Source organism: Erythranthe guttata, chromosome 1 (genome assembly GCF_056151865.1).
Source record: "Erythranthe guttata isolate IM_541 chromosome 1, IM_541, whole genome shotgun sequence".
In the NCBI taxonomy this organism is placed as follows: Eukaryota; Viridiplantae; Streptophyta; class Magnoliopsida; order Lamiales; family Phrymaceae; genus Erythranthe; species Erythranthe guttata.
This window is the reverse complement of record NC_142533.1, coordinates 6,565,285-6,593,263: the sequence shown is the minus strand read 5'-3', so window position 1 is coordinate 6,593,263 and position 27,979 is coordinate 6,565,285. Positions and strand designations below refer to the sequence as shown.

Genomic DNA, 27,979 nt, shown 5'->3' with positions numbered 1-27,979 from the left:
CTCTCTTTATCTCTCTGGTAAAAAAATCCTCTCAATCCATGTTAAGATACAAGTCTCACAAATCTTCTTCTTTATCATCCATAACATGCCTCAATTAACTGTAAATCAATTATGCCATTAAATCTCAAGGAATGACGATGAAATTGAGCTCAAATTTATATAAAGACATTACCTCATAAATATAAGAGACTTGATGTTCACGAGAGCATTTTTACGAATATGGGTTTACAATAACTCACTCTCTACCTCTCTTTATCTCTCTGGTAAAAAAATCCTCTCAATTTTATATAAGAAATTGTTCCGAAACCCATCTTATTGTAGCGATTAACAAAGGAAAATGAGTGCATCGGGCGAGGATCGAGATACACAATCCAAGGTAAATTTTTTTCGTTTTTGTTCTATAAATCGGGAAAACGTGACTCACGGCCAAAATGGGTGCTGAAAAATGATTTTCACGCCCAAACTGGACACAAATAAGACCGATCGACGCCCAAAGTGGGCGCCATGTCCGCCTTTCAGTGCCCGGTTTGGGCGCCCAACACTGTTTTTCGCGCCTCGTTTGGGCGCCAACCACTTTTGCAGTTTTTTTTGTCTTTTTTTCTAATACTCTTTAACGTTATTTTGTTTCGTAATTATTTCAGGAAGATCAACAAAATTCTTCTATGTTTGAAGTTGATCATAGTGAGCATTTTATAGTAACATGACTATTTAACTCGAGGGATGATCGGTTGATAGATTTTGACGATGCATTGGCGGGGTAGATGTCGAGGGTGGGACATTATAAACAGTAGTTGATGTATTTTCTTTTTATATAGTTATGTATAGTTTGATGTTTATGTAATATATTTGTTTGATGTTTATGTAAAATAAAAAAAATATATTAAAATAAGTAGTAATCCAGCAATAATTAAAAAAAAACATATAAACATAAATAGTAGTTTGACAATAATTAAAAAAAAAAAAAAAAAAAAAAAAAAAAAAAACCAAAAAAATGTAGTAGTTTGCCGATAATACAAATTAATTAATTAATTAATGAAATAAAACCAAAAGATTGTAATTAAGTAAATAAAGTAAAAAAAAAATAGATCCTGAACCGGACGACAGGTCCAGACGCCGGCCAAGGGTTTACACGCTTGGACCGGGCTTGCAAACCCCTGACCCGTGCCTGGACCGGGCGCCCAAACCTCCGGTCCACGCCTAAACCAGGCGTCCTCCCTCCATTTCCACGCCCAAAACAGGCATGTGAAAATCATTTTCACACCCATTTTGGGCGTGAAAACGATTCACACGCTCGTTTTGGGCGTGGAAATCGCGTAGCATCTGCAAAATAACCCCCCAAAACGCAACTTCTTGGGGGTTTTCACATGACTAACACCAAATTAACCACAAATTAAACGCACATAAATAATTTAAATGATAAATTACCTTTAATTTAGAGAGATTTTCGGATTTGGGAGGGTTTATGAGAATTGTTGTGGGTGTTTTTTTGAGTTTTGGGGTTTTTGGGGGGTTTTGGTTGTTTTAGAGAGAGAAGGTCAATAATAGAATGAACGGTATTAGTAATTTTAGTACCGTCTAAATAATTTCTAGTAAATATAATTAGTACAATGAATAATTTAGCATTATCACTTAATTGCCTAATGAGAATTATCTCTAGTGTGCAATATCTAATGTGTAATATGATATTTTAACCCCTAAAAGACACCATTTTTTTCTTTTATACAAAAGATATATATGAAATGTAAATTTGTTACCATGATTTCTAGCTGATATTAAGAAAAATGAAATGAGCCAATAATTTTAAAAATCTTGGATGATTTAAATTGAGAATTTGTTGATTTGAAGGATAGTGAGTATAAGGGGAAAAATTGAAATTATAATCTATTTTAAAGGATTATGTGAATCATATAATTTTCTAAATTATTAAATAATTTTCTGATAAAAATAATAGTAAGTAAAATGACAATTTTAGTGGTAAAAGATACGTAGATTTGGGACCAAAAAATATGTATACTTAACGGATTTTTTAACTTGATTATATTAAATGAAATAAAATAATAAAATTAATTAATTAAATGAATGACAATTATAACTATCAAATGAGGGGTAATTGGCACTTTGCACCCTCGAATTACATGCCATTGGCACTTTACATCCTTAAATTGAAAAAAAATAGCAGAATGCACCCTCCAATTGCTATTTCTTTGGCATTTTGCATCCTGATTCACCTTTTGGCTAAAAAAAATGACTTGTTACCTGTTTTGTTTGTTTAATAAGGGGTAAAGTTTTCTCTTTTATTTTATCAGAAATTTTAAAACCTTTCATTATCTAATAATCTGAATCATCATTTTACCCATATTCTTTTTTTCATTTTTAACCCGTATATCCCCATCTTTTCTTTAACATGGACAACGTTTCCGGATTAAGAACTATATCCTAATCTGCAATTTTCTTTCTTCTCCCTCTTTATATTCATACGAGCAAAAAGGCTCCCTTTGTACAACAACTTTCAGACAAAGGGGTTGAAGGCGTAATTGTAAGTGGATAACTCAATATAAAACCGCCAGAATGAGCGCCGGCGACCTAGTAATTTAATTAACGGTATATGGCTGCAGTACTATACACTGTGCAAGATCTTTTTTTCCTTACAATTTCAAACACTGTCAAACATATATATATATATATATATATATATATATATATATATATATATATATATATATATATATATATATATATATATATATATATACTTGCCTGTTCATTCTTTATTTTCCACCTCAAAACATAAACATGAGTGGCAAGTTACTTATATAGTTGAAGCCATGTGGATTTATTTTCTTCTATTCGTGATATAACTTTTTGCAGGAATGGAAACAGAGCTCAGTAAAATGGGAGAGGAGAATCAAACAGAAATTAGATTGTCAGACAGTAAATGAAAGAACATAGTAAACAGATGAATCAGATTATTATCCAAACCATAAGTTTCAATGATCACCCAAAAAAAAAAAGACAAAAGTTTACCAAAACAGGAAAATATCAAATCATAAAGAGTTTTATGAAAGCTTTGAAATTTTGCCACACTTGCCGAATAGGAATCTTCATCTTCATTTGAATAGTTGAGACATTTCAATCGTCGAGCAACACACGATTAGCCATTCGGAATTTATTATAGTCCTGTACCCACAGATAAACAAAAATCAATCAAAACCTCTCTTCAACGTTTTCAAGGATCAAGCTTACCAAAATTCACCGGCAAAATTCACCGTGCAGCTAAGTTGAAAATCAACATAGAATTGCTCTGGAAGATATATAATGGTTAATGAACTGAAAAATGATTATAGGATGAAAGATACAATATTAACTAAAACGCCACTTATTTTTTGGTATCACTCTTTAGAGTATACATCCTCGTTCTTTCGAGTTTCAACGGCTCAATGGTTCGAAACACTTTGAAGAGACTGGAGGTCAGTGAAATAGAATGCTATAGTTTTCGCTAGTTTTCTAAACTAAGAAAAATTTATTATAAAGGCCAATACTCTTTTCTACAATAGAGTATTTTCGTGTTCATAAAAAAGAAAGAGTTTCTAAATATAGTCCTAGTCAAAGTTGGAGAAATTGCTAGGATATGATCATCTAAATATTAGATTCTTGAAGTGCACCATTGAATTGACCATAAAAAAATTCACATAGATTTGACTAGCATTAATTACCTTTATAGATCAGTAATTGAAGAACTTATTTTAGCTTCTGCACCGGAAAAGGATTGCCACTCGCGCATTTTCTTCATAAAGGATGGGCTGCAATCATCTATCTCTAGTAGTTTGGTGTTCTTGAATTGATTCGAGATGTTTTCCAATTTATAGCAATGCCTAACAATCACCCAACTTAAGGATTGAATGTCAAATTCCAAGTTCTCTATATCCAAGTCTTCGAGCAGCAAAAACTCCAGACTGGGGAACTGTCCTTGGCTGGTTTTCCACAGAGGGCCGCAAAAGGCATACCATCGCAGTTTGAGCACTATAAGATTAGGTAATGAAGCAATCACTTCCATATTCTCCCAAGGAAATCCACATCCACTCAGGCTTATCTTCCTAATCTTCAGAGGAAAGTTCGGAACTGAACGAACAATTTGAGAGCTCAGATTAGGATTTACAACAACGAATTTGAATGACACAAATTCCTCATAGACAGAGGCTAAATGACCGAAAAAACTGAAGGTTTCGGTTGAGTCGTGTGCTGACTCATTTTGAACGGCTATTCTCGTTATCTTGGGGATTCTTGAAAGCACTTCCATGGTACAACTGTGAACACTCACACCTGAAATTGTTAAGAGACTCTCAAGATGACAATCATCCGGAGGAGGTGGGAGGTCGAAGCCCTTGCAATAAAGTTGTTTCAGTTTATGCATGTTCCAGATATCTATAGGCAGATAAATTGGATCATTATTCGACAATTTGATGTTATGATGCCGAGTGAAAATCAGTACCTCGAGGTTCCAAAGTGTGGATATGGAGTTGGGGAGCTCTCTATCACACGTGATGGAAAGATACATCAAGTGAACTAATGCAAGTAGTTGATGTGGGAACTCGTAGAAGCGGATCGCAAGTGCATCTAGTACCTTGAGCAATCTAAAACACAAGGGCAACAATACTGGATATTGTTGTTTTGGACCGAAACACAGAAGAGATCGTGCATTCGGAACAGATTCCATCCATTCATGAACTTGTGTTAAAGCAAAAACAACATTATTGTGGACGCACAAACGCTGCTGTCTTCTGATGTTCTCTGGAGTACAATCGGTGTATTTTTTCAGGATATGGAAAAACTTTTCACTCTTAGCTTCACTAACACATAGACTTCGAAAGGTGAAATGCAGTCTACAGTTCTTAAATTTATACGAAGTGACAGAAGCGTGCTTTTCTCTCACAACAACACTTTGCAGAATAAGTAGATCCAAGGCGTTTCCAGCAATTTCTTCAATCCCCAGGTCTGTCTCCAGAAAGCCCTCTGAGACCCATAATTTGATGAGCTTTGATCGAGAAATCCCATAATGTTTTGGGAACACACCCATATACATAAAGAATGGCTTTAGAAGCTGATGCAACATCATGTAACTAAAAAATAGTGCCTTTGAGAGTGGCGTATCGTCATATCTTGTGATGACGAGTGGATCTTCTTTTTCTGATAATGTTTTCCATTCTTCAAAAGATTTTCCACGTAGATTCTCTCCAACCTGTATAATTGCTGCAGGGAGTCCTTCACAGTTCTTGGCAATCTTCTTCCCAATTTTCTCAAGTTCTCGACTGCACTTCTCCTCTCTATTACTAAATGCGGTCTGATGAAGTAGTTTCCAACTGTTGTCGTCGTTGAGAAATGGTAATATAATAAACTTTTGTGTATAAATGTAGTCATAATATCTTTGGATCTGAGATATGATGATGATCTGACTTCCTTTTCTGTTTTGACTTCCTTTTCTGTTTTCAGGCATTAGATCAGTGTCGTCAGCCCATACATCGTTTAAGACAATTAGATACTTTTGAGTAGATAAAGCCTCCGAAAATTGATTCTCCAAATAATCCGTGTCGTCTAGTTTATCAGAAGAGATGTCGACACCAAGTTCATCGAGAACACGCAGCATAATATCTTTCCATTGAGTGTAGTCCGGGCCGATGTGCAGAAATAAACGAGTTTCGAACTCTTTTATAACAAGTGGGTCGTTGTAAACTTGTTTAACAAGACTAGTCTTGCCGATTCCGGTCATGCCCACAACTGATATAACTAAGTCATAGGGACCGGGATTGAAAATCAATTGTTTAAGTGCTGTAATTTGGTCATCCAATCCCACAAGAAGATTCTGCTGTTGATTGTCGGTATTATAATATGAAGAAGCAAAATTAGAATACCTGATGCTGCAGATTTGGTCGATTGCTGTGTGAAACGAAGTAATTTCTTGTTTGACTATTTGCAGTTGTTGGGAGAGAGACAAAGCAAAACGGATGTCATGATGATCTGGATCAGACAAGTGGGAGAGGATAAGATCTTGGAATATTTGGACAGCATCTATGAATCGTCTTTCATAAACTGCAGCATCAACTTTCTTGCTGCCGGGAATCTCGCCCATTTTATCAACAACTGAATCCATTTCATCAACGATAGATAGCTTGTCTGATTGGGAAAGAAAATCATCGGATTCGGAGATGAGATTCAGTGTCTGCTGAAGGGAGATTACAGCAGCAGAAGAACCCATTTCGTACTAACACCTCTGTGTGTGTGAGAGAGAAAGTAGTAATAAGGCTCAATTTGATAAGATTTGCAGAAAAAATACTGGAGTTCATATGGGTTGTGTTTTCTTGGGATCACTTTTCGAGTTTGACATTTTGGCTCTTCTCTTGAAAAAGAAAAATAAAAATTATACCGTAGAAAACACTATTTTGGGGCTAAAATTGAATTAAATATAGTTTTGGGGTTAAAAAATGATTAAAAATTTAAGTACTAATTATAATTATTATTTTTATAATATTAAGTATACATAAAAAAAAATGAATAATATTTAATTTTCACAAACAAAAATGCAAAAAAATATATATTAAAAATTTAAATACATTAGAAAAAAAAATTGAATAATATTTTAATTTTAACAAACAAATGCAAAAAATATATATTAGATATAAATACATTAGAAAAAAAATTAAATAGTATTTAAATTTTAACAAAAAAAATGCAAATATAAATAAATCAAAAAAAAAAAAGAAAAAAAAAATCAAAACTAACGGCTGGGTAAATTTTTTCCTTTTTTCCTTTTCTTTTCTTTTTTGATTTATTTATATTTGCATATTTTTGTTAAACTTCAAATATTTGTTGATTTCTCTTTATTTTCTAATGTATTTATATGTAATATATATTTTCTCCAAAAGTACTAAGGCATTTGCAAGAAATATACTAGTAAATTTATGGGGTTGACATTTTGCATCTTTCTTAAAAACAACTACCACTTTTTTTGGGATTTAACAATTAGCATTACAGCTGTGTAGCTGATCACCAAGAAGAATCTTCTGATTTAATATTCATTTACTAACAAATTTACAAATTGGTGTTGTTTGTTTTATTAACTTTTTTATACAAATAAAATAATTAAAAAACTAATAAGTCAGAAATAAAGATATAAACAATGATATTTTTTCAAAAGTTGAAATTTCGTACTATACTGATGATTTTGGTTAAAATCTCGCAAAAATTGATACATGAGACATATAATTTAAGGGTGAACTTTGCATTTTAAAATGTTATGGTGGTGCACGTAAGAAATTATTTATTTATTTAACTATTAAGTAATAAATGATTTTCTATTATATTCTATTCAAAAGAACACTATCAATCTCACAAAATATTTACTCTAATAACAGTATACTTTTTTTTGTTGATAAATTCTCTAATAACAGTATAACCACCATATATCTACATCTACAGTATATATTTTTTACCTGTAAAAGATGAATTTTGGAGTGGTTTCTACCTTTTTTTTTGAAAAGAAAAAAATGACCCTAAATATATTAATTATATAAGGGCAATGGAGTAATATTACTTCAATATAATTAGTTAATTTATTATAATAATTAAGTAATTAATATCTTTTAATTTATTATAAATTTAAATTAAATAGATAGAAAAATTAATAAGACGCATGCAAAGCACGCGCACCTTTCTAGTCTATCTATATTTTTACTTATAAAAGTATGAATGTTAGGTAAGGTTTCTTCCTTTTTTTGCACTTACAAAAATACCCTCCATATAAGTAATGTTTGAGGGGCAATTGGAGTAATAGTTCTTACAGAGCCGGCCCTAGGGTTTCCCGGGCCTTAGGCGAGATTAAAAATCGAGGCCCCGATCTTATAAATTTTTATAAGTAATATTCTTTTCTATTAAAAAAAATTATCTATATATATATATATTAAGCTTTCTTTTATTTAATTTTGGGGGCCCAGATTAAAATGGGGCCCTAAGCGATGGCATCTCTGGCTTCCCCTCAGGACCGGCTCTGAGTTCTTAATAATAAACAAATAATTTTAATTGATTATTCAAGTAATTATACTACACGAATGTCTTCTTTTATTTAATAGGGTACATCCATTTGTTAAAAAAAATTCTTCCGGCTTTATTATTTCATCAATTTGTAACTGAAAATTTCATTAGTCTTGTCATTTAAGTCCCCCTAATCTATTATCATGATCAGGGTATAAAAATGGCATAAGCTACATGTTTCAAATAAACATTTCGGATGTTTTTGTAATTATTTTTGTAATTTGCTTAGAAATTATATATAGTATTTAAGGTTTATTCTTGTATGCTACATGTTTCTGATATATATTATATGAAGATTTAATTTTATGTTGTTAATTGTGCTTCCAATTATATTATTATGAAAAATATGTTTCAGGGCCTTAAAAAGGTGGAAATTGTTGTCTGAGATATATGAAGCAATATGGTATTCTTTGAAAGATGAAACAAATAATATCAAGAATTTAAGAAAAAGGCCAGGTAAGTTTTTATCTTGTCAAAACTAACTCGTCATTGTGGTGTTTTCAGCTTATTTTTCTTATTAGTTGTGTCATTTCATTATATTTACATTTTGCTATAAATCTCTTGGACAATTTCAATGGTCCGAAAACAATATATGTTAGTTGGTTCTTGGTATTATCAAACTTGTAAATTAAAGGTGAGTTGTAAATTTATATTTACTAGAATTGTGCAATTTATTTGGAATTTCTATATTGTTATGTATTTTTTAAAATTTAAAATTTGTATCATTTTTCTTTCTCTTCATATTATTTTGAAAATAATTATTATTGATTCATCCATATACTAGATGTATAAAAGTTATGATTATATCTTCTATTATTACATTAATATATATATATGGGTTAATAGCATTTCGCCACCTGGACTTTGCCCGTTTTTGCACTTTGCCACCTTAACTAAAAAAAGTTGCAAACGCACACCCAAACTCAGTTTTTTGACGCACATAACCACCTAAGGGGAATATTCCGGCGAATCTTCTCATTTTTCAGCGCACGCGCGATGCACATGCGAAAGTGCAAGGGCTTTTTCGTCTTTTTACCTTAAAATATCATAAGAGGGTGAAATTGAAAGTACTAGGGACTCAATTGAACTTAATTTGAAACTTTCACAAATTCAAATTTAATTAAAGCTTTGTGGCTTCATCTTCCATGGGATCAAAACACCCACCGCCGCATCCCGGTGAACAAAGAAACCAAATTTTCCATGGAAGCCATAGTTGTTTGTGTGTGTGTGTGTGTTTTTTCATGGGTCGATGCCATTCGCTGTTGTCGTCGTCGTCGTATATCTGTATCTAATGTGTAATGGAGGCTGTGATGATAATTTTTCTTGGATTCTTTTTTTCCGGGCTGATGAATTGGGCATTTTAGATCTAACCCACCCGTATCTTGGCGGGGCGACCCGGATGGCCTTTATAGGCAACCGGTTTTTTTCAGTAGCCATGGCGTGGTGGGTGCTCTCTTTTGCCTGCTTCAACTACAGATCTGAGCCTCAAATTTATTTTAATTTTGTTAGGAAATCCGGAAAATGGAAATCTGTCTTCCTTCAATTGAATATTTTTTATTTATTTATTTATTTTGACTTTTTATTATTTTTGTCTTTTATATAAAAAAGAAAAAAGAAAAAAAGACAGTTCTATTTTATAGACATGTATCATTATATATCATTTTGTTTGTTAAATTAAAAGTACTAGTAATTGTACCCGTGCGATGCACGGGGGAACAAATTGCATGTTTAGATGTTGTAAGTATATACACAAACATTTGATGTATTCGTATGATGAAAATTTTATTACAATCATTCATTAATAATTCATCAGGGGAACATAGTAAACTAAGTATACTTACTACACAAAACAAAAAATAAAAAATAAGCAAATTTTATCGACAAAAATAAAAATCTAAGCTGAGTGATTATTAATTTTGAATTAATAAATAAGCGAGAAAAATAAAAATCTAAGTTGCAACTTAACTATAGATAAACTTAACTATCGATCTCTATACCTCAAAATATTGAACAATTAGTAAATACTCACCGTAAATTTTGAAATACTTCTTTGTAAACAACATTAGTTGTAATATTTGAAGTATGTCCGTCTTTGTCGGTTATAAGTATTTTCAAACCACTGCGCTTGGTAACCCTTGAAACAACAACGTATAGCTGGCCATGTCAAAAAACGGGTTTCGGAAGATAAACACCAACATGTTGGAGAGATTGTCCCTGACTCTTGTTTATAGTCATAGCGAAGGAAAGGCAAACAGGAAACTGTCGACGTTGAAAGTGGAAAGGAATTCTCTTAGCTCATGGTGTTAACGTCAATCTTGGAATTAAAACCTTATGTCCAATGTTAATACCTGAGATAATTTGGGTTTCCAAAACACGATTTCCTAATCGAGTATTTGTTGGAAATTAAAATGGAGAAAATAAATTGAGATGGAAAACGGAGAAAATATGGTGGAGAAAATTAGGAGGGAAAATTAGATTTTTTTTTATTTTATCTCCACCATATTTTATATATAAAAAAAAAGAGATTTTAATATTTAGAAGGAATCGAGATTAGAGAAAAAAGAGATTTTAATATTTAGAAGATTTAATTAGTTGTGTATTAGAGATTTTAGGGCTGAAAATTAGTAGAGATGGAAATTAAAAAACACGAAAATTAAAAAAGAGATTTTAATATTTAGAAGATTTAATTAGTTGTGTATTAGAAATTTTAGGGCTGAATTAGGAGAGGTGGAATTTAAAATCGAGAAAATAAATTGAGATATAATATGCACAATAAAAAAATAAAAAATTTACAAATATGCCATTAGGGTTTTTCTAGGGTTGCCCAGCGTTTCTTTCTTTTATATATAAGATTATTCAAAAAAAAAAAATTATAAGTTCACCGGCGGTGGGTGTCTTGATCCCATTGAAGATGAAGCCACAAACCTTCAATTAATTTCAGATTTGTGAAAGTTTAAAATTAAGTTCAATTGAGTCCCTGACACTTTCAATTTCATCCCCTTCTGATATTTTAAGGTAAAAAGACGAAAAAGCCCTTTTACTTACGCATGTGCATCGCGTGTGCGCTGAAAAATGAGAAGATTCGCCGGAATATTCCCCTTAGGTGGTTATGTGCGTCAAAAAACTGAGTTTGGGTGTGCGTTTGCAACTTTTTTTAGTTAAGGTGGCAAAGTGCAAAAACGGGCAAAGTCCATGTGGCGAAATGCTATTAATATATATATATATATATATATATATATATATATATATATATATATATTAGATATATGTATAAGCATAAAACTTTGTTAATTTTGAATTCATACTGATACAAGGAACTTACAAGGAAATGTAACTTCAGTATAAAATGTAATTTATTTATTAACATGATATTAAGGGATTTGGTACGCATAATAAACTAATCATAAAACAGAGATGTATATATAATAGATGCATAGATTATATCAGCATATATTTTATTATTACATGAATATAGTCATAACTAGGTATTAACATTTGGTGTTCCTATTTGATTAGTCTAATTATTAAAAAACCTCATAGATGACTAATATTAGCATTAACTTTTATATGATCAAAACTCAAGTAAAAAAATTATTTGGAACCCATCTATGATCAACACACAATGTCTGTTGCTAATTTTTTTTCAATATTTAGTGGAAAGTGACGCATATTCCATGTCAATTCTAATTTCCGAAGACAATTAAGTCTTATAAATAAAAAAATATACAAAATATGTAATGTGATTTGAACATATATAACAAATTGCAATCAATTCATAAGAATATATATAGTCACAGTTCATTAAACTTTAATAAAACAATATTAAATGCCATAAAAAAATTTAGATGAAAAACTACATATTTTATTGTAGAATCAGATTTTTTTTTTTGACGGGAAAATCAAATCATTTTAAGAACGTTAAAAAATTAAAGAAAAGGAATGAATCTTTAAATTTTAACAAGAATTAAAAAATACATATACATAAAAAGCACAAAAAAATAGTAAAATGTCAAAGTTACTCATATTACTTGTAATATAACAAGAACAAAAAGATATGTATTTTTCTGAAAGCAATTTTGTAAAATAAATAAAAAAACATAACCTCAGTTTAAGAATTTAATGATTAAAATTGTAGAAACATAGATTAGTAAAAGGAAGGATAAATTTAACTTTTTCCCCTTTACTTTGGCTCGATATCACTTTCCCCCTTCTACTCTCAATTGCACCGATTTGCCCCTGATCCAGCCCGGGATCGCTTGATGGATCCAATAAGGACCAAAGGCCCAAACGAGGTCAAAAGGCACCGTTTAAGCCCATTAACAGAAGAGGGCCCATCAAACTGGTACCGGTTGGGCGAGAGGAACTAGGCCACGGATCGCGAGTAGCCCGCGACGAGGCCTCTCGCTGCCTCACTCTCTCGCCTAGCAGCTTCACTCTCTCGCCTAGCAGCTTCACCCTCTCGCCTGCGAGGCTTCGCATCTCTCGCCAAGCTGCTCGCCCCCGACCGGAGATGATCATTGCTGCACATGGGGGTATTTAATGCACGTCCAATCCACTGACAAGCGCAGAGGAATGTCTCTTCGGCCCCTACTTTTTGCCCCCGCAGCCGCCAATGAAATGACAGATTAAACTGCATTGAAGGTAATTTGAGGTCCGGATGCTTAATTACCGCGATGGGACAGGTAAATTAAATTGAAGAGTATTTGACGTCCGTCCCTTTTTTCTAATATAAATAGGGGCAGTAAGTACAGGTAACAAAAAAGAAGAACAAGCATACATACCTAAATTACGCACATAAACATAGTATCTTCTTCAGAAAGTTACTGACTTGGCCGTCGGAGTGCTAACTCCGGCCTAAGTCCGGTTCTTTTCTTCCTTTGTAGGTTTACCGTGGTCCCCGGTCAAGCTCCAGGCCTACTCAACTCTTTAAACCAACCCACCACGAATCCAGTCGGATCAGCCCCCTTGTATTGTGGCTCGCTTTACCCCCTTCTACTCCCAATTGCATCGATTTTCCCCCTTGTACTTTGATTCGATATCACTTTACTCCCTTCTGCTCTCAATTGCATCGATTTGACTCATGTATTTAAAGAAAATCTCAATGTGGCCCTCGCCGTTAGTTTTCACACCTTTAAGCTTAACACCATTTGATCTAAGTTTGAAAATTACAAAAAATCCACCCCTCCCAGTTTAAATAATTATTAAAAAAATTAAAAAAAATAAAAAAATTAATCGTGGATGGCGTCGTGTGACTATGTTTTCTCGTTGTCTTGAATTTTTTATTATTTTATTTTTTTATTTTTTAAAAATTTTAAATAATTATTTAAACTGGGAGGGGTGACTTTTGAGTAATTTTTAGACTTAGATCAAATGGTGTTAAGGTCAAAGGTCTGAAAACTAACGGCGAGGGCCACATTGAGACAATTTTTCAAGTACATGGGGACAAATCGATGCAATTGAGAGTAGAAGGGGATAAAGTGATATCGAGCCAAAGTACAAGAGGGCAAATCGATGCAATTGAGAGTAGAATGGGGTAAAGTGATATCGAGCCAAAGTACAAGGGGACAAATCGAGGCAATTGAGAGTAGAAGTGGGTAAAGTGGTATCGAGCCAAAGTACAAGGAGGAAAGTGGAATTTACCCTAAAAGAAAAATATACAAACATTACATTCATCTTTCGGTATTTTATTAAAAGATTAAATTCTGAGCGGAGCAGCCGATATTTAATATAAATCGGATTCCACTAATTTTTTGACATGTGGCACTCTTAAGTCTTAACTCTTAATAAATCACGCTAATTATAATTAGGGTTAGATGGGTTACGGGTTCTGCTGTGTTTTTTTTTTTCAATTATTAGAATCTTAATTATATTTTTATTTAAACTATCCACGTGTCAATCATCTTATGGCATCCGATTTTCCTATTAAAACAGGCCATCCGATCTAAATTTGCACCATTCTATTAATTATTATGATTATGAACATAATGGACACACCATCCTAAATTCATATGTTCCATATATGTTTGTAACTGAAAGTCTTTAACATTTCTCAATTAGAAAACGTTTAGTGGGATCGATGAAATGGGTTCTAAGTTCCAACAATTGTTGTACATAGTAACAAACGCATTATTCAATGAATAAATTGTTTCATGAAGTCATAATCAATGAGGTCATATTTTTTCCCCACCGTTCAATATATGGATACATGTTATTTCTATGCTACACTCGGTGAAGACTATACCGAGTACTAAAATATTGCCCTTTTTTAGTAGATAATTTTAGTAAAATAATTTTATTATTCTTTTAGTTATTCCATCCAATATATAGAAACTTTTAAGGCATTAAATTTTTAAAATACAAATTAAATGGTATTTGAGGGGATAAGTGTTACAAATGATATTTTAAAGGGGTGTATTACATAGGATATACTTTAGAGGTGTAAAGTGTATTCAACCCCATATACAATACAACCATAAAAGAAAATAAACCCAATATGTTATATATATTCACTCGAATAATATCATGCCCGCGTGCCCCGGTATGTTTTTTTACGGATGAGGTTTAGTTTCATTGATCTTGAGTTTTTGGCACAAATGTTTGCTTCTTTTATACATTATGGGGTATTTGAGTAGTCTGTTATAATATTTTTTTCCATCTATACTTCCATCGACTAATATATAATAGTGCATGACAATTTACCTGGTCGATCTGTTACCTATATTCATTTGGCATGAAACATAGATTTAAATTTGCATTGCATAAACGATTATTTAATATTGTTTCAAGTATTTATTTTTTATTTAGTATTGGGTAATATCACTTTAACTCCCTGTGTTACAAGCTTTTGCAGATGACGCGCTGGTGCTCGTAATATCAGCACATAATTTCCTTGTGGTTTATGGGAGGTAACTTCAGTTAGTTTTTCTGTAAAACTTAACCGCATGTGTCAAACTTCAAGGGGATCATCTGCAAAAAGGAAAGGAAAAATGAAAGCACAAGGGGGTGATCTGTAAAAAAAATCCTTTGACATTTGACACATGACGTTAAGTTTGACGCAAAAACTAACGGGAACTACCACAAGGGGGTTATGTGTTGATATTACAAGCACAAAGAGATCATCTGCAAAAGCTTGTAACTACGTGGGGTTAAGTGTTATTTACCCTATAGTATTTATCATGTGTAAATATTATTGTTTTTTAAGGTAAATAACCATTAACCTCCATGTGATTTGAACTTTGTGCACATGTTTCACTTGTACTTTCAATATAAGCACATAATCTCCTGTAATTAGAACTTTTTGTGCACATAACCCTCTTGTACTTCTCATATAAGCACATAACCACCCTATGACATTCCACTTGGTAGATAATCATGATTTACTAGGAGTTTTTTTGTTTGTTGGAACATCAGGTAAATTTATGACCTATTTGAATTTGTGGTACTGATGTATTTAAGTGTTTAATCACAAAATGCAACGGACTCTCTGAAATTGATAGGCATGAAAGTGTATTTTTAATTGATAATTCCACAAATGTTCTTTTAAACGGGTAAAGATTTACGTAAATTGTAAGTAAATGTTATTCTTTCTATAACTTATATATTAACATCGTCATTGCAAATTGTGTACATTGTGATATCTGATAAGTGTCTTCATCTATTATCAAATATTTTCTTATTATTCATTTCACTTTTTTTGCGATCATGTCTTTAAGCTTTAATTAATTATAATGTACATTACAACTCACTCTACGGAGGTAAGCACCCCTTTTCTTTTCCCCTGATTTGTAAGAGTTGTGAAAGAAGTGTGAGAGAAAAGTCAAATGCTCCCATAAGAAATTTCATGTCTAAGTTGTTTTCTTTATTTTACTATTTACCCAAGGTAAAATACAAGATGCTAGGTATGCTCCTGTGCGAGCTGGAACAACCACAAGCTATGGCTAGAGTAATGTGTGTTTTTATTGTATCTTTTAATTTTGATTCTTTTCTCAACATTTTTTGTGGATTGATTTTTGGTGTAAAGTTATATTTCTATTTAAATTTATAGAATTATTAAAATTAAGTTTTCTTAAACCAACTGGTTTGGTTAGGAGAATTACAAATATCATCCAAAAAAATTAGAATAATGAGGTAACACTAGAACCATTTTGATATAGTTTAGAAAAAAAAAGGAAAAAAAAGCAATATATATATATATATATATATATATATATATATATATATATATATATATATATATATATATATATATATATATATATTAGATTATGTTTATGCAAAGAAAATATCGACGTCTCAATATATTAAATAATTTATATGCTGCACGGACACGGATACGCGAACACGGCGATATGCGGATACGAACACGGTGATACGGCATTTCAAAAAAACTAAGATACGGACATGCGGGGATACGCGTAAATATAAAAAATATAAGGGTGTATTTATAAATTATAAAAATATAAGGGTATATTTATAAGTCGCCAACACGCATAAGAGAACCGCTCGTCCTTGTTGCTCGTGTTCTTGGTCGCCGTTGTCCCTAGAGTTTTGGACTTTTGGGTGGATTCTCAAAGAAGGCAGAAAAAATAGAAATTAAAATGTATTTTTTATTAGATCTTTCTCTTAAAACATAAGAGTTGTGTCCCAACTTTTTTTAAAATTGGGGACACTGTTCGACACGGGTGTCCTACTTTTAGCGAAATTACGACACGGCCAGACAAGGAAGTCCGAGCCGTGTCCGAGCATGTCCGAGTGTCTAGGTGTCGGATACGGGGATTCTTCACCATCTAGAACTGTCCGTGTAGCATAGTATAAATTTCATGCATACTATTATTTTGATAAATAAAAAAACATAACAAGTGAAATTCAAAAGAATTAAATACATAGGAAAATTAATAAACACGTGCAACGCACGTGCACCTTTCTAGTATATTATAAATATATTGAAGAGTTAAGTGAAAAATGAAGTTAACTATACCATTTTTTTTTTGAATTATTTTTTTTCTCATGTAATTCAGAAATAACTCTCTCTTGTCAAAACTTCAAATGAAAAGATTACAACGCTACTTTTTCTTTTTTCTTTTTGAGAAAAAACTAGTAGATTTCATTAATGTAATGATTCACAGCTTACAATATCTTGAATAAAGCTCGGCAAAACGTTCGAAGTACAGGACTTCATTGAAGATAACCTAGCAATTTCGTGAGCTGTTCGATTGCTTTCCCTGATGACATGACAAACTATGAAAGCTTCGAAACCTAGTGCCAATCTCTTAATATCATCGATAATATTACCATAGATTGTCCGAGAATCTTCCTCTCCGTTAATAGCTGCAAAAATTGTGGTGCAATCGCCTTCCAAAACTACTCTATTCCACCGGTGACCACGAGCAAATTCTAAGGCTTTAAGAGCAGACATTGCCTCGGCTGAAGTAGAGTCGAGGAGAGATGAGCTCCAAGTAAAGAATCAACCTAGGCAAGTTCAATCAGCCGACCTCGCCAAACCCCCCAAACCGCAGCCATGGTCAGCCGAAGTTAGAGAAGCATCAAAATTAATTTTAACTTCATCTCTTGGAGGGGCCTCCCAGCTGGAATTCAATGTTCTCACAGATGGACCAAGCTTCTGGCGAAGCACCTCTGCAGCAGACCCATGCACATCTGCAAGGAATTTCTTTGCCAACACGATAACGTCAAGAGCCGATCGATGAACATCTTCAAAAAACCTCTTGTTCCTTGCATGCCATATAATAGCCCAACAAATACTATACAGTATTCAAAATCGGATTTGTCGATTTGATCCTTCATATTCATAATCCAGTCGACAAAAGAGAAATCATTCGGCCAATGTATTGATCACGCCACTCCACTAAGCGCCCAAACTTGTCTAGCAAACGTACATAAAGATAGGTTGTGAATGACATATTCTTCACCTACAGCACATATTTCGCATAGGGTATCATCAAAGACTTGTCTTTTTACAAGATTTTGTCGAGTGGGTAGAAGGTTCTTGCAGCATCGCCAAAGGAAGATCTTAACTTTATTCGGAAGATTCAAGTTCCATAACCATTTCCATGAAATCAAAGGAGCCAAGGAGGAGCAACTTGCTGAAGTAAGACCAACCTTTTCTTTCTCAACTTTAACAGCAAAGTGGTAGGCACTAGGGACAGAAAATAAACCGTTCTTGTTATAATGCCAAATAAGGCGGTCTTCATTTGTCGACATTCCCAGTGGTATGGACAATATGCACTTTTGATCCTCGACATTGAAAATGGAATTAATCATATTTAAATTCCATTGACCAGTATCACCGTCGATAAGATTTTTCGTGGAGAGAAAATTTTGAACGTTCGTTCCCTAGGGAGCCATTATTTACTCCCCCATATGTTCCTCCACCGAGTACCTTTCTCTACCAGATTAATTGCTCCCCAAATACTTCACCAAGTGTAAGATGGATTCGACCCCAGAGATGAGTCCATAATACTCGAGTGAGGATAATATCTAGCCTTGAAAATTGTTGCCAATAAGCTGTGTGGGGAGTCCAATAAGCGCCATACCTGTTTCGCAAGGAAGGCCGTATTGAAAGCATGTAAATCCCGAAAACCAAGGCCCCCAAACTCCTTGCTGTTACATAGCTCTTGCCATCTAGCCCAATGAATTCCTTTTCCATTATTATTTTTCCACCAAAACTTACTCATAAGCTTCTCAATTTCTTCCTTAAAGTACCTTGGGAGACGAAAACAACTCATTGCATAGAATGTAATAGCTTGGATCACCGACTTTATAAGAATTTCTTTACCCCCCTTAGAAAGCCACTTTTCTTTCCATCTTTGAAGCCGTTGACACACTCGATCACGAAGATAGGCGAAAGCTTCCGGTTTTGATTTTCCTAAGGCGAAAGGGAGGCATAAATATTTATCGTGTTTATCAACCACCTCCATGGGAATTATCGAGCTAATCAAAGAAATATTATTTGTACTAGTCGTCTTGCTAATTCACCTTCTGGCCCGAGGCCTCGGCGTATATTTGCAAAACATTTTTAATACATTCAGCCGAAGTAACATTAGCATTACAAAAAAGAGTTTATTGCATTTACTACCCCTGTGAAATTCGTAACTGTGCGATTCCCCCTTATCATAAAAAAATTAGCAAATAACCCGTGCTTATTTTTAGGATGCACATTCGACCCATTTATATTTAGCCCATTGACCAGCTGTGAAAAGACCAAAATACTCCGGGGGTGTTTCTGCAATTAAAAAATATAATTTTTTTTTTATTGTAATAGTTTTTTATTTGAAAACACAATTTGGTTTTGTATTTATTTTATTTCCGTAAAATTTCTATAGTTTAATTGATTTGGTTAAAAATATATTGTAATTTTGAGTTTTCTATATTTGTTTTGAAATTTTATTCATTTCCATTTTATTAAATACTAGCATTTGTTTCTCCCGTGCGATGCACGGGATCGTATTTTAAAAGTGAAAAAAAATCAATTCAATATATAACAAGGTTGTAAAAATCGGTAATCGGGTCCGAGTCGGTCAGGCACCGACTCACGATTAATCGGTGCGGCGGTGATTAATCGGTGATAAATCGGAAATAAATCGGTTTTTAAAATTTAATATAATATATTTCTAATTATTATTTATAAATACTCCAAACATATGTAAAAAGATATTTAAACATAGTTATATCTCCATTATGTATATATCCTAATAACATAATAAAAGTTTAATAATCATAAGATCATATTACATAAATGTCCTTATAAAATATAAATAAAAAAATATTTTTTTTGAATTTACATTTATTCTTGAACATCCGTGGCATACATCATTAGTTCTTTAACAATAACAATTAACATAAACAAAATAAGGCATAAACTCATATTTTCTTTTATTAAAATCCAACTTTTATATTGAATTATAAAATTAAAAAAAAAAAAAAAAAAAAAACCGATTTTTAACCGATTTTTTGCCACCGAGTTTGACCCGCCTTAAAGGTTTGACCGCCTCAGACCGCCTCGGACCGACTCAGACCGCCTAAAACCGCCTCACAGGCAAAAAACCGATTTTTCAAACCTTTACACTAAAATCGTAAAGGTTTTGGACCGCCTCCGCCTCGGAGACCGATTAATCGGCCGCCTCGGCCGATTTTTAGAACATTGATATATAATAGAATAAATATAATACACTAACATAGTAAAATTTAAGAAAGTAGTATTATTCATATTTTATATAACATTAGTTTTGTAAATAGTAAAATTTATAATCCAAATTCCAAACAAATAAGTTAAGATTAAACAAATCGAATTTCTATTTTTATCTCTTAAGATTTGAGATATATTTATGAAAAATAGGAGATTGAAGCCAGAGGGATTCTTCACGGTTCAGTGTCGATTTTCATAATTGTTGAAAATATAGTTAAAAAATTAAAAGAAAAAATATTAAAAATAAATAATTATAAAAATACCATTAGGGTTTTTTAGAGTTGCCCTAGCGTTAATTTCTTTTATATATAAGATAAGATATATATATAAGATAAACAAAGATTAAAAAAGAACAAAAAAAAAGTGAAAAATAAAGAAGAGACATCATCTTCTACCCGTCAAACCACCCCCGCGACTCCACCCAAAAAAACATCTTCATCTTCTTCCCAACCGCCGCCGCCACCCCCCACCATTGGCTTTAGTACTTTTATGGACATAAACTATCTTCCAGTTCTGTAATTAGTACTAGCAGCAGATAAATTGGAGTTAGAAATAATTATAGATTCATATCTTCTACCAGTTGCTCACCCTCCTTCCACCACCGCCGCTGCCGCCCCTTTCTTGACTGCCGGAGCGCTGCTGCTGTTGGTCTTTTCCCTCATCGCGAACGCCATTTTCTTGTTTCTTGCACCTTCAGAACTTGCAAATCTGAGTTTTGGATCTAAATAAGAGGGTTTTTAAAAGAACTTTATAAATTACAAATTGATCCGTAAGAAATTAGATAATTCATAATCAAACCCAACTGAGTTTATGTTTATTTGTGTGAGGCTATTTTTGTCATTTCATAAACAAAACTCTCATAAAAAATCACTGAAGATGCGCGTGTGGGACACGATATGCTCTGAGGGACCTAAATGCCACTACAAGAAATATTGGTTTTAGTGACGATTATGTATGGTCGCTAAAAGTTAAAAAATGGTAGTTAAAACTTCTAGCGACCAAATTAAGCTTGGTCACCGGTGGTCACAACAGGGTAGTTACTAAAAGTAACCAGTGACAAAAAAATTAATTGGACGCTAAAAGATAAGATTTAGCGGCGAACTAATAATGGTCACTAAAAATATAATTATTAACGACCAGTTTTTGACTCGCTAATGTAAATTTTATGGTGGCAATAATATTAACATGGTTGCTATAGCAACATATATAGTGGCCATATAATTTTGGTCGCTAAATGATATATACTTATAGTGACCATATTTTATTGTTGCTATAGGATATATATATTCGGCCACCACATTTTTTGGTTGCTACATAATATACATATAGTGACAGTATATGTTGGTTGATAAATAATATATCTGTTGGTTGCTAAAATATATACATATAGTGACCATATTATTGGTTGCAATAGTTTTTACATGGTTTCGACAATTATTAAATTTACTGACCAATGCAGATCAATAATTAATTGATTGCATAAAACATTAATTTTTATTTGCAACAGTGGCTGTAAAATAATTTAAAATAAAACTTAAGATTGCAAATTTACGGGAAAATTACATTTTTCGTCCTCATAGTTTACCCACTTTTTCAAAACTGTCCCTAAACATTTTGGAGTTACAATAGTAGTCCTTAATCATGCCATTTTTTGACAGAATTGGTCCGCCGTTAACTTTTGCAGTTAAGTTGGATGGAAAATGGCATGTGCCTCTCACATGCCTTCAATTTACAACAATACATGAAAATGGACTTTTAACAACACGCATTGCGTCATGTTAAAACAGATTTTTCATAATTAAAACTTGATTGAAATTCAAAATTATATTAATTCCAAAAAAACAAAATCGATATATATATTGTTTTAAAATATTTTGAGAAATATTCTTTAAACAATTGAAACATTGTTTTAAAAGAAATGAAATATTGCTTTCAAAATCAAGATTTTCCCAATTCAAATGAAAACATTGTTTCAAAATAAAATAAAAATCCGATCCGAATAGGCGGGATAAGAAACCTCCATTTCATTCTTCACCCTAATTTAATAATGTAAAACTCGATAAATTGTTTAAAAATATTTTTAGAAGTATTGTCTAAAATAATAATGTAATATTTTAAAATCGGAATTTCTTGAATCCAAATGAAAATTATTGTTTTAAATAAAATAAAAATTTGATCGTAATAGGCGGAGTAAGAAAACTCCGTTCCAATTTTCACCCTTATTTAATAAGAATATTTCTCAAAATATTTTAAAACAATATAAATCGATTTTTTTTTTTGGAATTTATATAATTTCGAATTTCAATCAAGTTTTAATTATGAAAAATCTGTTTTAACAAGACGCAATGCGTGTTGTTAAAAGTCCATTTTCATGTAGTGTTGTAAATTGAAGGCATGTGAGAGGCACATGCCATTTTCCATCCAACTTAACTGCAAAAATTAACGGCAGACCAATTCTGTCAAAAATTGGCATGATTAAGGACTACTATTGTAACTCCAAAATGTTTAGGGACAGTTTTGAAAAAGTGGGTAAAGTATGAGAACGAAAAATGTAATTTTCCCGATTATGTTCTAAAGAAGATGCAATCTGAAATTGAAGAGGGGTTGGCTCTTACGTATCATGTGCGAAGCACATGCTATTTTCCGTCCAAACTAACCAGCCAAATTGACGGAGGGACAAAAATAGCAGAAAAATGGCATGTTTAGGGATGAATAATGTCACTCCAACTTGTTTAGGGACGAAAAACGAATAAGTGGTAAAGTATAGGGACGAAAAGTGTAATTATCCCCAAATTTACATATTATCAATCAAATGTGAATATTATAATTTCAATCTATCATTAAAAAATACAATAATAAATCAGTCATTCCAAATAATAAGAAAGATTACTATAATCATTTCATAATAAATTTCCCTTCATAAATTGTTAAGCGACAACAAATATGACTTCCACGATAACGTTCTTTCACTTCATCAATAAGTCCAACCTGGGAAAGGGAAAACAAAAATTCAATTAGAAAATAAGAAATCTTGTGATAGAATCAATTTCAATCATTTGTCACTTAGTAGCACTCATAATTCAATAATGTATTTGGCTCTTGCATAAGTAGCTACTTACCTCGTCCAGTCATTGAACGATTTACATTCATTGAACCCCTGTAGAAACAAATCAAATGATTTAATGAATCATAATAGAAGTGGTTCCAACTAGTATACATGTGAAACGACTTAAAATTGATAGAGAATCAGATTGAAAATCGTTGAATTATTCAAGGTCGATAAATGAACTCAATTGAGTAGTCAAGGAATCGAGAAAAGAAATTATTGGAATAATTCCCGAATCAAGATGAGAACTTACAGGAAAAAGGATTTCGAATCGATCGAAGATTGCAATAGCTCAAAAATCAACAATTCTCGGAAATCAAATTAGTTCACAAGATAGGCGACAATAAATATATATTGAATTTAAACGACGAGTAATAACAATAATAAACCGAACGATACGATTGCTCGGCATATATCCAGTTTCCCAGAAATAATAGGCAAGGGATAGGGATCCTCACCTGAAGTCCAGTGCAAGGTGCTATAAATAAATATCCTTACGCTCAAGCCATGCTCAAGCCTTGAGTGAGAGCTTTAGTACGGTCGATACCTATAAAAATATTCATCACTTAACAAGATTCTAATATAACCGTATTATTCCACTATATCACTTAGTCAATTTCTTGAAACATTTATTAAGAATTTCTTGTCGGGCTAATTCTAACAATCACTACGATCACCATACTTATCCGAATACCCTAAACTATATATCAAATTAAAGATAACAACTTCATCTACAAGTTCACTTTAGAAACCAACCCCAAATTATCGACCTAACACAGCAGTAACAGCCCCGGAAGATAATTGCATGAAACTGCTAGGTTTTGTTTGAACAAATGCATTTGCTGGCACTGTTTATTTGAAAAATCATAACAATTTGTAAAGTTATCCAAATTGTCCAAATAATACACCAAATTGAACCTTACAATGTAAACTACAAGTTCTCAGAAGACACAGCCCAAATTATTAGCTCAACATAGCAAAAACGGCCTCGTAAGAAGAATATTCAAAACTGCCCTGTTTTTACAGATTTAAAGTCACTTAATTCGGACCACTAATCAGCTTCAAAACATACTCTAACACGATACAATTTTACACTTACCAATATTTTTCGAGGTCCTCTACGAGTTTCGTCAAGGAATGATTCCCAAATTCGCACTCCAAACCCTCCAAATTCTGCTCCGAAAACAGGTGCGGCAGCAGGTTTTCTTTCCCTAAAGTTCCGGTGCGCAGCTGGGATTCTCGCCAAATTCCGGCGACCACCCCCGATGAATACCATCGAGAACAATTACTGAAACAGAATATACCGAAATGGATATTCTTTTTTGCTGATTGATGGAGGCAATGTAATGATTTATTCGATTTTTCTGTGCTTTTTTTTCAGTTTTTGATCAAGCTTATAAAAACCGAGCATCAAAATATTCCAACATTTTACGATTTCGAGTACAGAGACATGAAAACTAGTAAAGCACATGGTCATGAAAATGGCAGCTAACCTTAATAGCCGATGCTTGATCCATCGTCAATTCATCACAGTTCAAGCTCCTGCAAATTAGTTAAACCAGACATGAGATTAATCCATGCAAGAAAAAACCGAAATGACTTGTTAAAGAAACGACTTTTCGAACCAATTGAAAAAATGTTTTTGCACTCCAAAGTTGGAGTCTGGTTCCAGTATTTTATCAAACACCTTGTATGCACCCTGCACCTATGGAAGGATGAATTCTCAAGGTTTCTAACCGTGGGTCCTGGTCGTCGAGATTCACCCTCTAAGGCCTCCGTTCAATTAATTCTTTAAAGAGCCAAACGCTGGAATTCGATTTCTGGACAGCTAGTCGTCCTCTTCGCCCGATTCCGGCGACCGTCTGATGTAACCACCGCTGGAGGCCACCACCACTGGAAAGCTGACTTCCCAACGATGTGACTTGATCGTCATAACCCCTCGTTCACACAGCCCTAATTTTGTCGATAATTGAATTGGGGATTTGCAATTCCAACCTCAAATTTGTTTCATATACCTCACTTCTTCAAACCCCTTCTTGAATTCGAATTTTCTCCAATTAATTTCTGGAATTTCAGCCAAGAACCGAGAGGGAGAAGGAGAGAGTAGGCGAGAGAGAAAGAGAGCGATGAAGAAACGAAAGAAAGATATGGCTGTATTTTTTCATTATTTGCATTTTCGCCCCCCATCTTTCTTTTCTTTTCTTTTCTTTTCTTGATTTGTTTAAAACTAAACTAGTGACCAAATCGATTTGATTTCCCTAAGTAGTTTCATAGTAACCAAATTCAAGTGGTTGCTAGCAACCCAATTAAATGGTTGTTAATAATTAAATTAAAGACTTGTAGCAACCGTAAAAAAAATTGATGTTGAATTGGTCACTATTGTCATTAAGTTATAGTGACCATAAAAATTGTCGCTACAAACTTTAACTTTAGTTGCTACAAGATGTCTAACTATTAGTGACCACTTATAGCTACCAAATGTTCGCTGGTCGCAACACGATTTAACCCTTCCCACTTTTGCTACAAAATTACTTTTGGTCACTAAATGTGAACATTCAGTGACCATTTAGTTATGGTCGCTGAGAATTTGGTCACAGAAGCTAGTTTTTCTTGTAATGGCTTTGACATTTTTTCTTAGGGGGTATTTGCTAATTTTTTTATGACAGGGGAGTCGTGCTATTGCGATTTTCACAGGGGTAGTAAATGCAATAAACTCTTACAAAAAATCATAGTGTCATCGGCAAAAAGTAAGTGAGATACCCGGGGAGCTCGAGCGCAAACCAACAAATCCGCAATATTTCCACGATGTTCTTCTCTTTTAACCAAAGAACTTAATGCCTCCGTACAAAATAGAAAGAGATAGGGTGAAATTGGGTCACCTTGATGTAATCCCCTCACTGGTTTAAGAAAGCCGAAAGACACTCCATTTAGTACAAAAGAATAAGTGACCGTGGAGACACATAGCATAACCAACTCAACAAACTCGCTTTTGAACCCAAGCTTGAGCATTACTCGACGAAGGAAATTCCACTCGATTCTATCATAAGCTTTACTCATATCAAATTTAAAGGCCATATGTTCAGCTTTACTCCTCTTCATATAATGAACCACCTCATATGCAATAAGAATATTATCATCCGGAACAAAAGATGATTGAGTCTCGGAAATAATATTATTCATATGTGGTTTCAACCGGTTAACTATGGCTTTAGAGGCAATCTTGTAAACCACGTTACTCAAGCTGATGGGGTGAAATTGGGTTCCGGCCTAGCACACTTTAGGATAAGAACAATATGCGTGAAATTACCTGCCTCGGGTAATTCTTTATGATTTAGAAGCCTTAGGACCCAATTTGTAACATCGCTGCCAATTAATGCTCCAAAAACGCTGATAAAAAACCACAGGGAAACCATCGGGGCCCGGCGATTCTAAGGGGTGCATGCCATCAAGCGCTTTTTTAACCTCTTCCACCGTATACGCCTCTCCTAAAACCCCATTCACTTCATCGCTGACCCGAGACTCAAGAGCACCCAAGACCTCATCCATCGCAGCCATTGACGGATTATTTGACGTAAATATGGAATGAAAATGCTCGGAAACAATGTTTTCGAGGTCTCTTTTTTCCTCACACCATGTTCCATTAGCATCGTACAAACCCACAATGGTGTTCTTTTTTCGTCTGGAAGAGGCTTTAGCATGAAATTTTTTTGTATTTTTATCGCCTTGTCTCTCATCCAATGGACTTTAGCGCGTTGTCTCCACATCATCTCCTCTTTGTCTAGTAATTCCTCCAGTTCACAAGACATAATACTGATTTTAGAACTCACATCAGCCGTAAGAACCTGTTTTTTCAACTTCACGATTCCCTCCTTAAGATCCTTGATCCTTTTCTGGACACCACCGAATGAGTCTCGACTCCAACTTAACAAGCGTAGTTTCCATAGTTGTTAAACTTCAAATTTACTGAAAATCACAACCCTCCAAAGTTTTATTATGTTTTTTTTTTTGATATCTTAATTAATGAAAGAATTTAGAGATTGATATTTAAGATGCTGCATTTACTAGTATTAAAGTTGACTCTTCTCAACTCCCCTGCTTCTTTTTATCACTTACAAGTTACAAGCCATTGCAAAAACAAGTAAAACACAAAAACAACATTATTTTCAGAATTGCTTCTGATCAGTAGCATCAAATTCAATTATGTAAAATTGAGCCTTTTACATTTATTACAATGACACCCCAACAAAGAAAAGAAAAACAATAAACACAAAAAGGGAACATATCAAATCATGAATACAACTCTCTTTGAGATTCTGCAATGCTTGCCGAAATGAAAATCTTCATCTTGGTTGGAATTTATTCTTATTCTCGTCACTTCTTGTGAATAAAATAAATCAAAAACCTATCTTCGATGAAAGACTCTAGTTTTCAATTCTAAGAAAGTCAGCAGGCTTATGATTTTTGCATGTAAAAACTCTAACCGAAGAATTTCCACATAAAATATATCAAATGAAATGACATCTACCGGTTAAAAGTACCTCTTGGTAAATATTTGATTGTTTTTTTTTTTTTCTTCTTGAAATGTGTTT

General features: G+C 33.2%; 1 protein-coding gene and 1 long non-coding RNA gene across 9 annotated transcripts; both read right to left on the bottom strand.

The window, feature by feature from the left end:
• Window positions 1–2,904: 2,904 nt before the first annotated feature.
• Window positions 2,905–6,395, bottom strand: LOC105963233 (putative late blight resistance protein homolog R1A-10). Of its 2 annotated transcripts, XM_088819012.1 has the most exons (3): window positions 4,490–6,395; window positions 3,714–4,381; window positions 2,905–3,177 (listed from the first exon to the last, which is right to left on the bottom strand). In XM_088819012.1, the coding sequence occupies exons 1-2, from the start codon at window positions 6,248–6,250 to the stop codon at window positions 3,716–3,718; spliced, it is 2,427 nt and encodes an 808-aa protein (XP_088675138.1). In that variant the 5' UTR covers window positions 6,251–6,395; the 3' UTR covers window positions 2,905–3,177; window positions 3,714–3,715. The 2 variants fall into 2 exon arrangements, with proteins under 2 accessions (XP_088675138.1, XP_088675136.1); XM_088819010.1 differs by having other exon boundaries at window positions 3,714–6,395.
• Window positions 6,396–23,207: 16,812 nt separating this feature from the next.
• Window positions 23,208–25,559, bottom strand: LOC148772720 (uncharacterized). 7 transcript variants are annotated; one of them, XR_016031598.1, is made up of 4 exons: window positions 24,884–25,559; window positions 24,490–24,678; window positions 23,404–23,937; window positions 23,208–23,272 (listed from the first exon to the last, which is right to left on the bottom strand). It is a non-coding gene; the product is annotated as an uncharacterized LOC148772720 (long non-coding RNA). The 7 variants fall into 7 exon arrangements; XR_016031601.1 differs by lacking the exon at window positions 24,884–25,559 and having other exon boundaries at window positions 23,404–23,441; window positions 23,644–23,937; window positions 24,490–24,874; XR_016031600.1 differs by lacking the exon at window positions 24,884–25,559 and having other exon boundaries at window positions 23,404–23,441; window positions 23,849–23,937; window positions 24,490–24,874.
• Window positions 25,560–27,979: the final 2,420 nt, after the last annotated feature.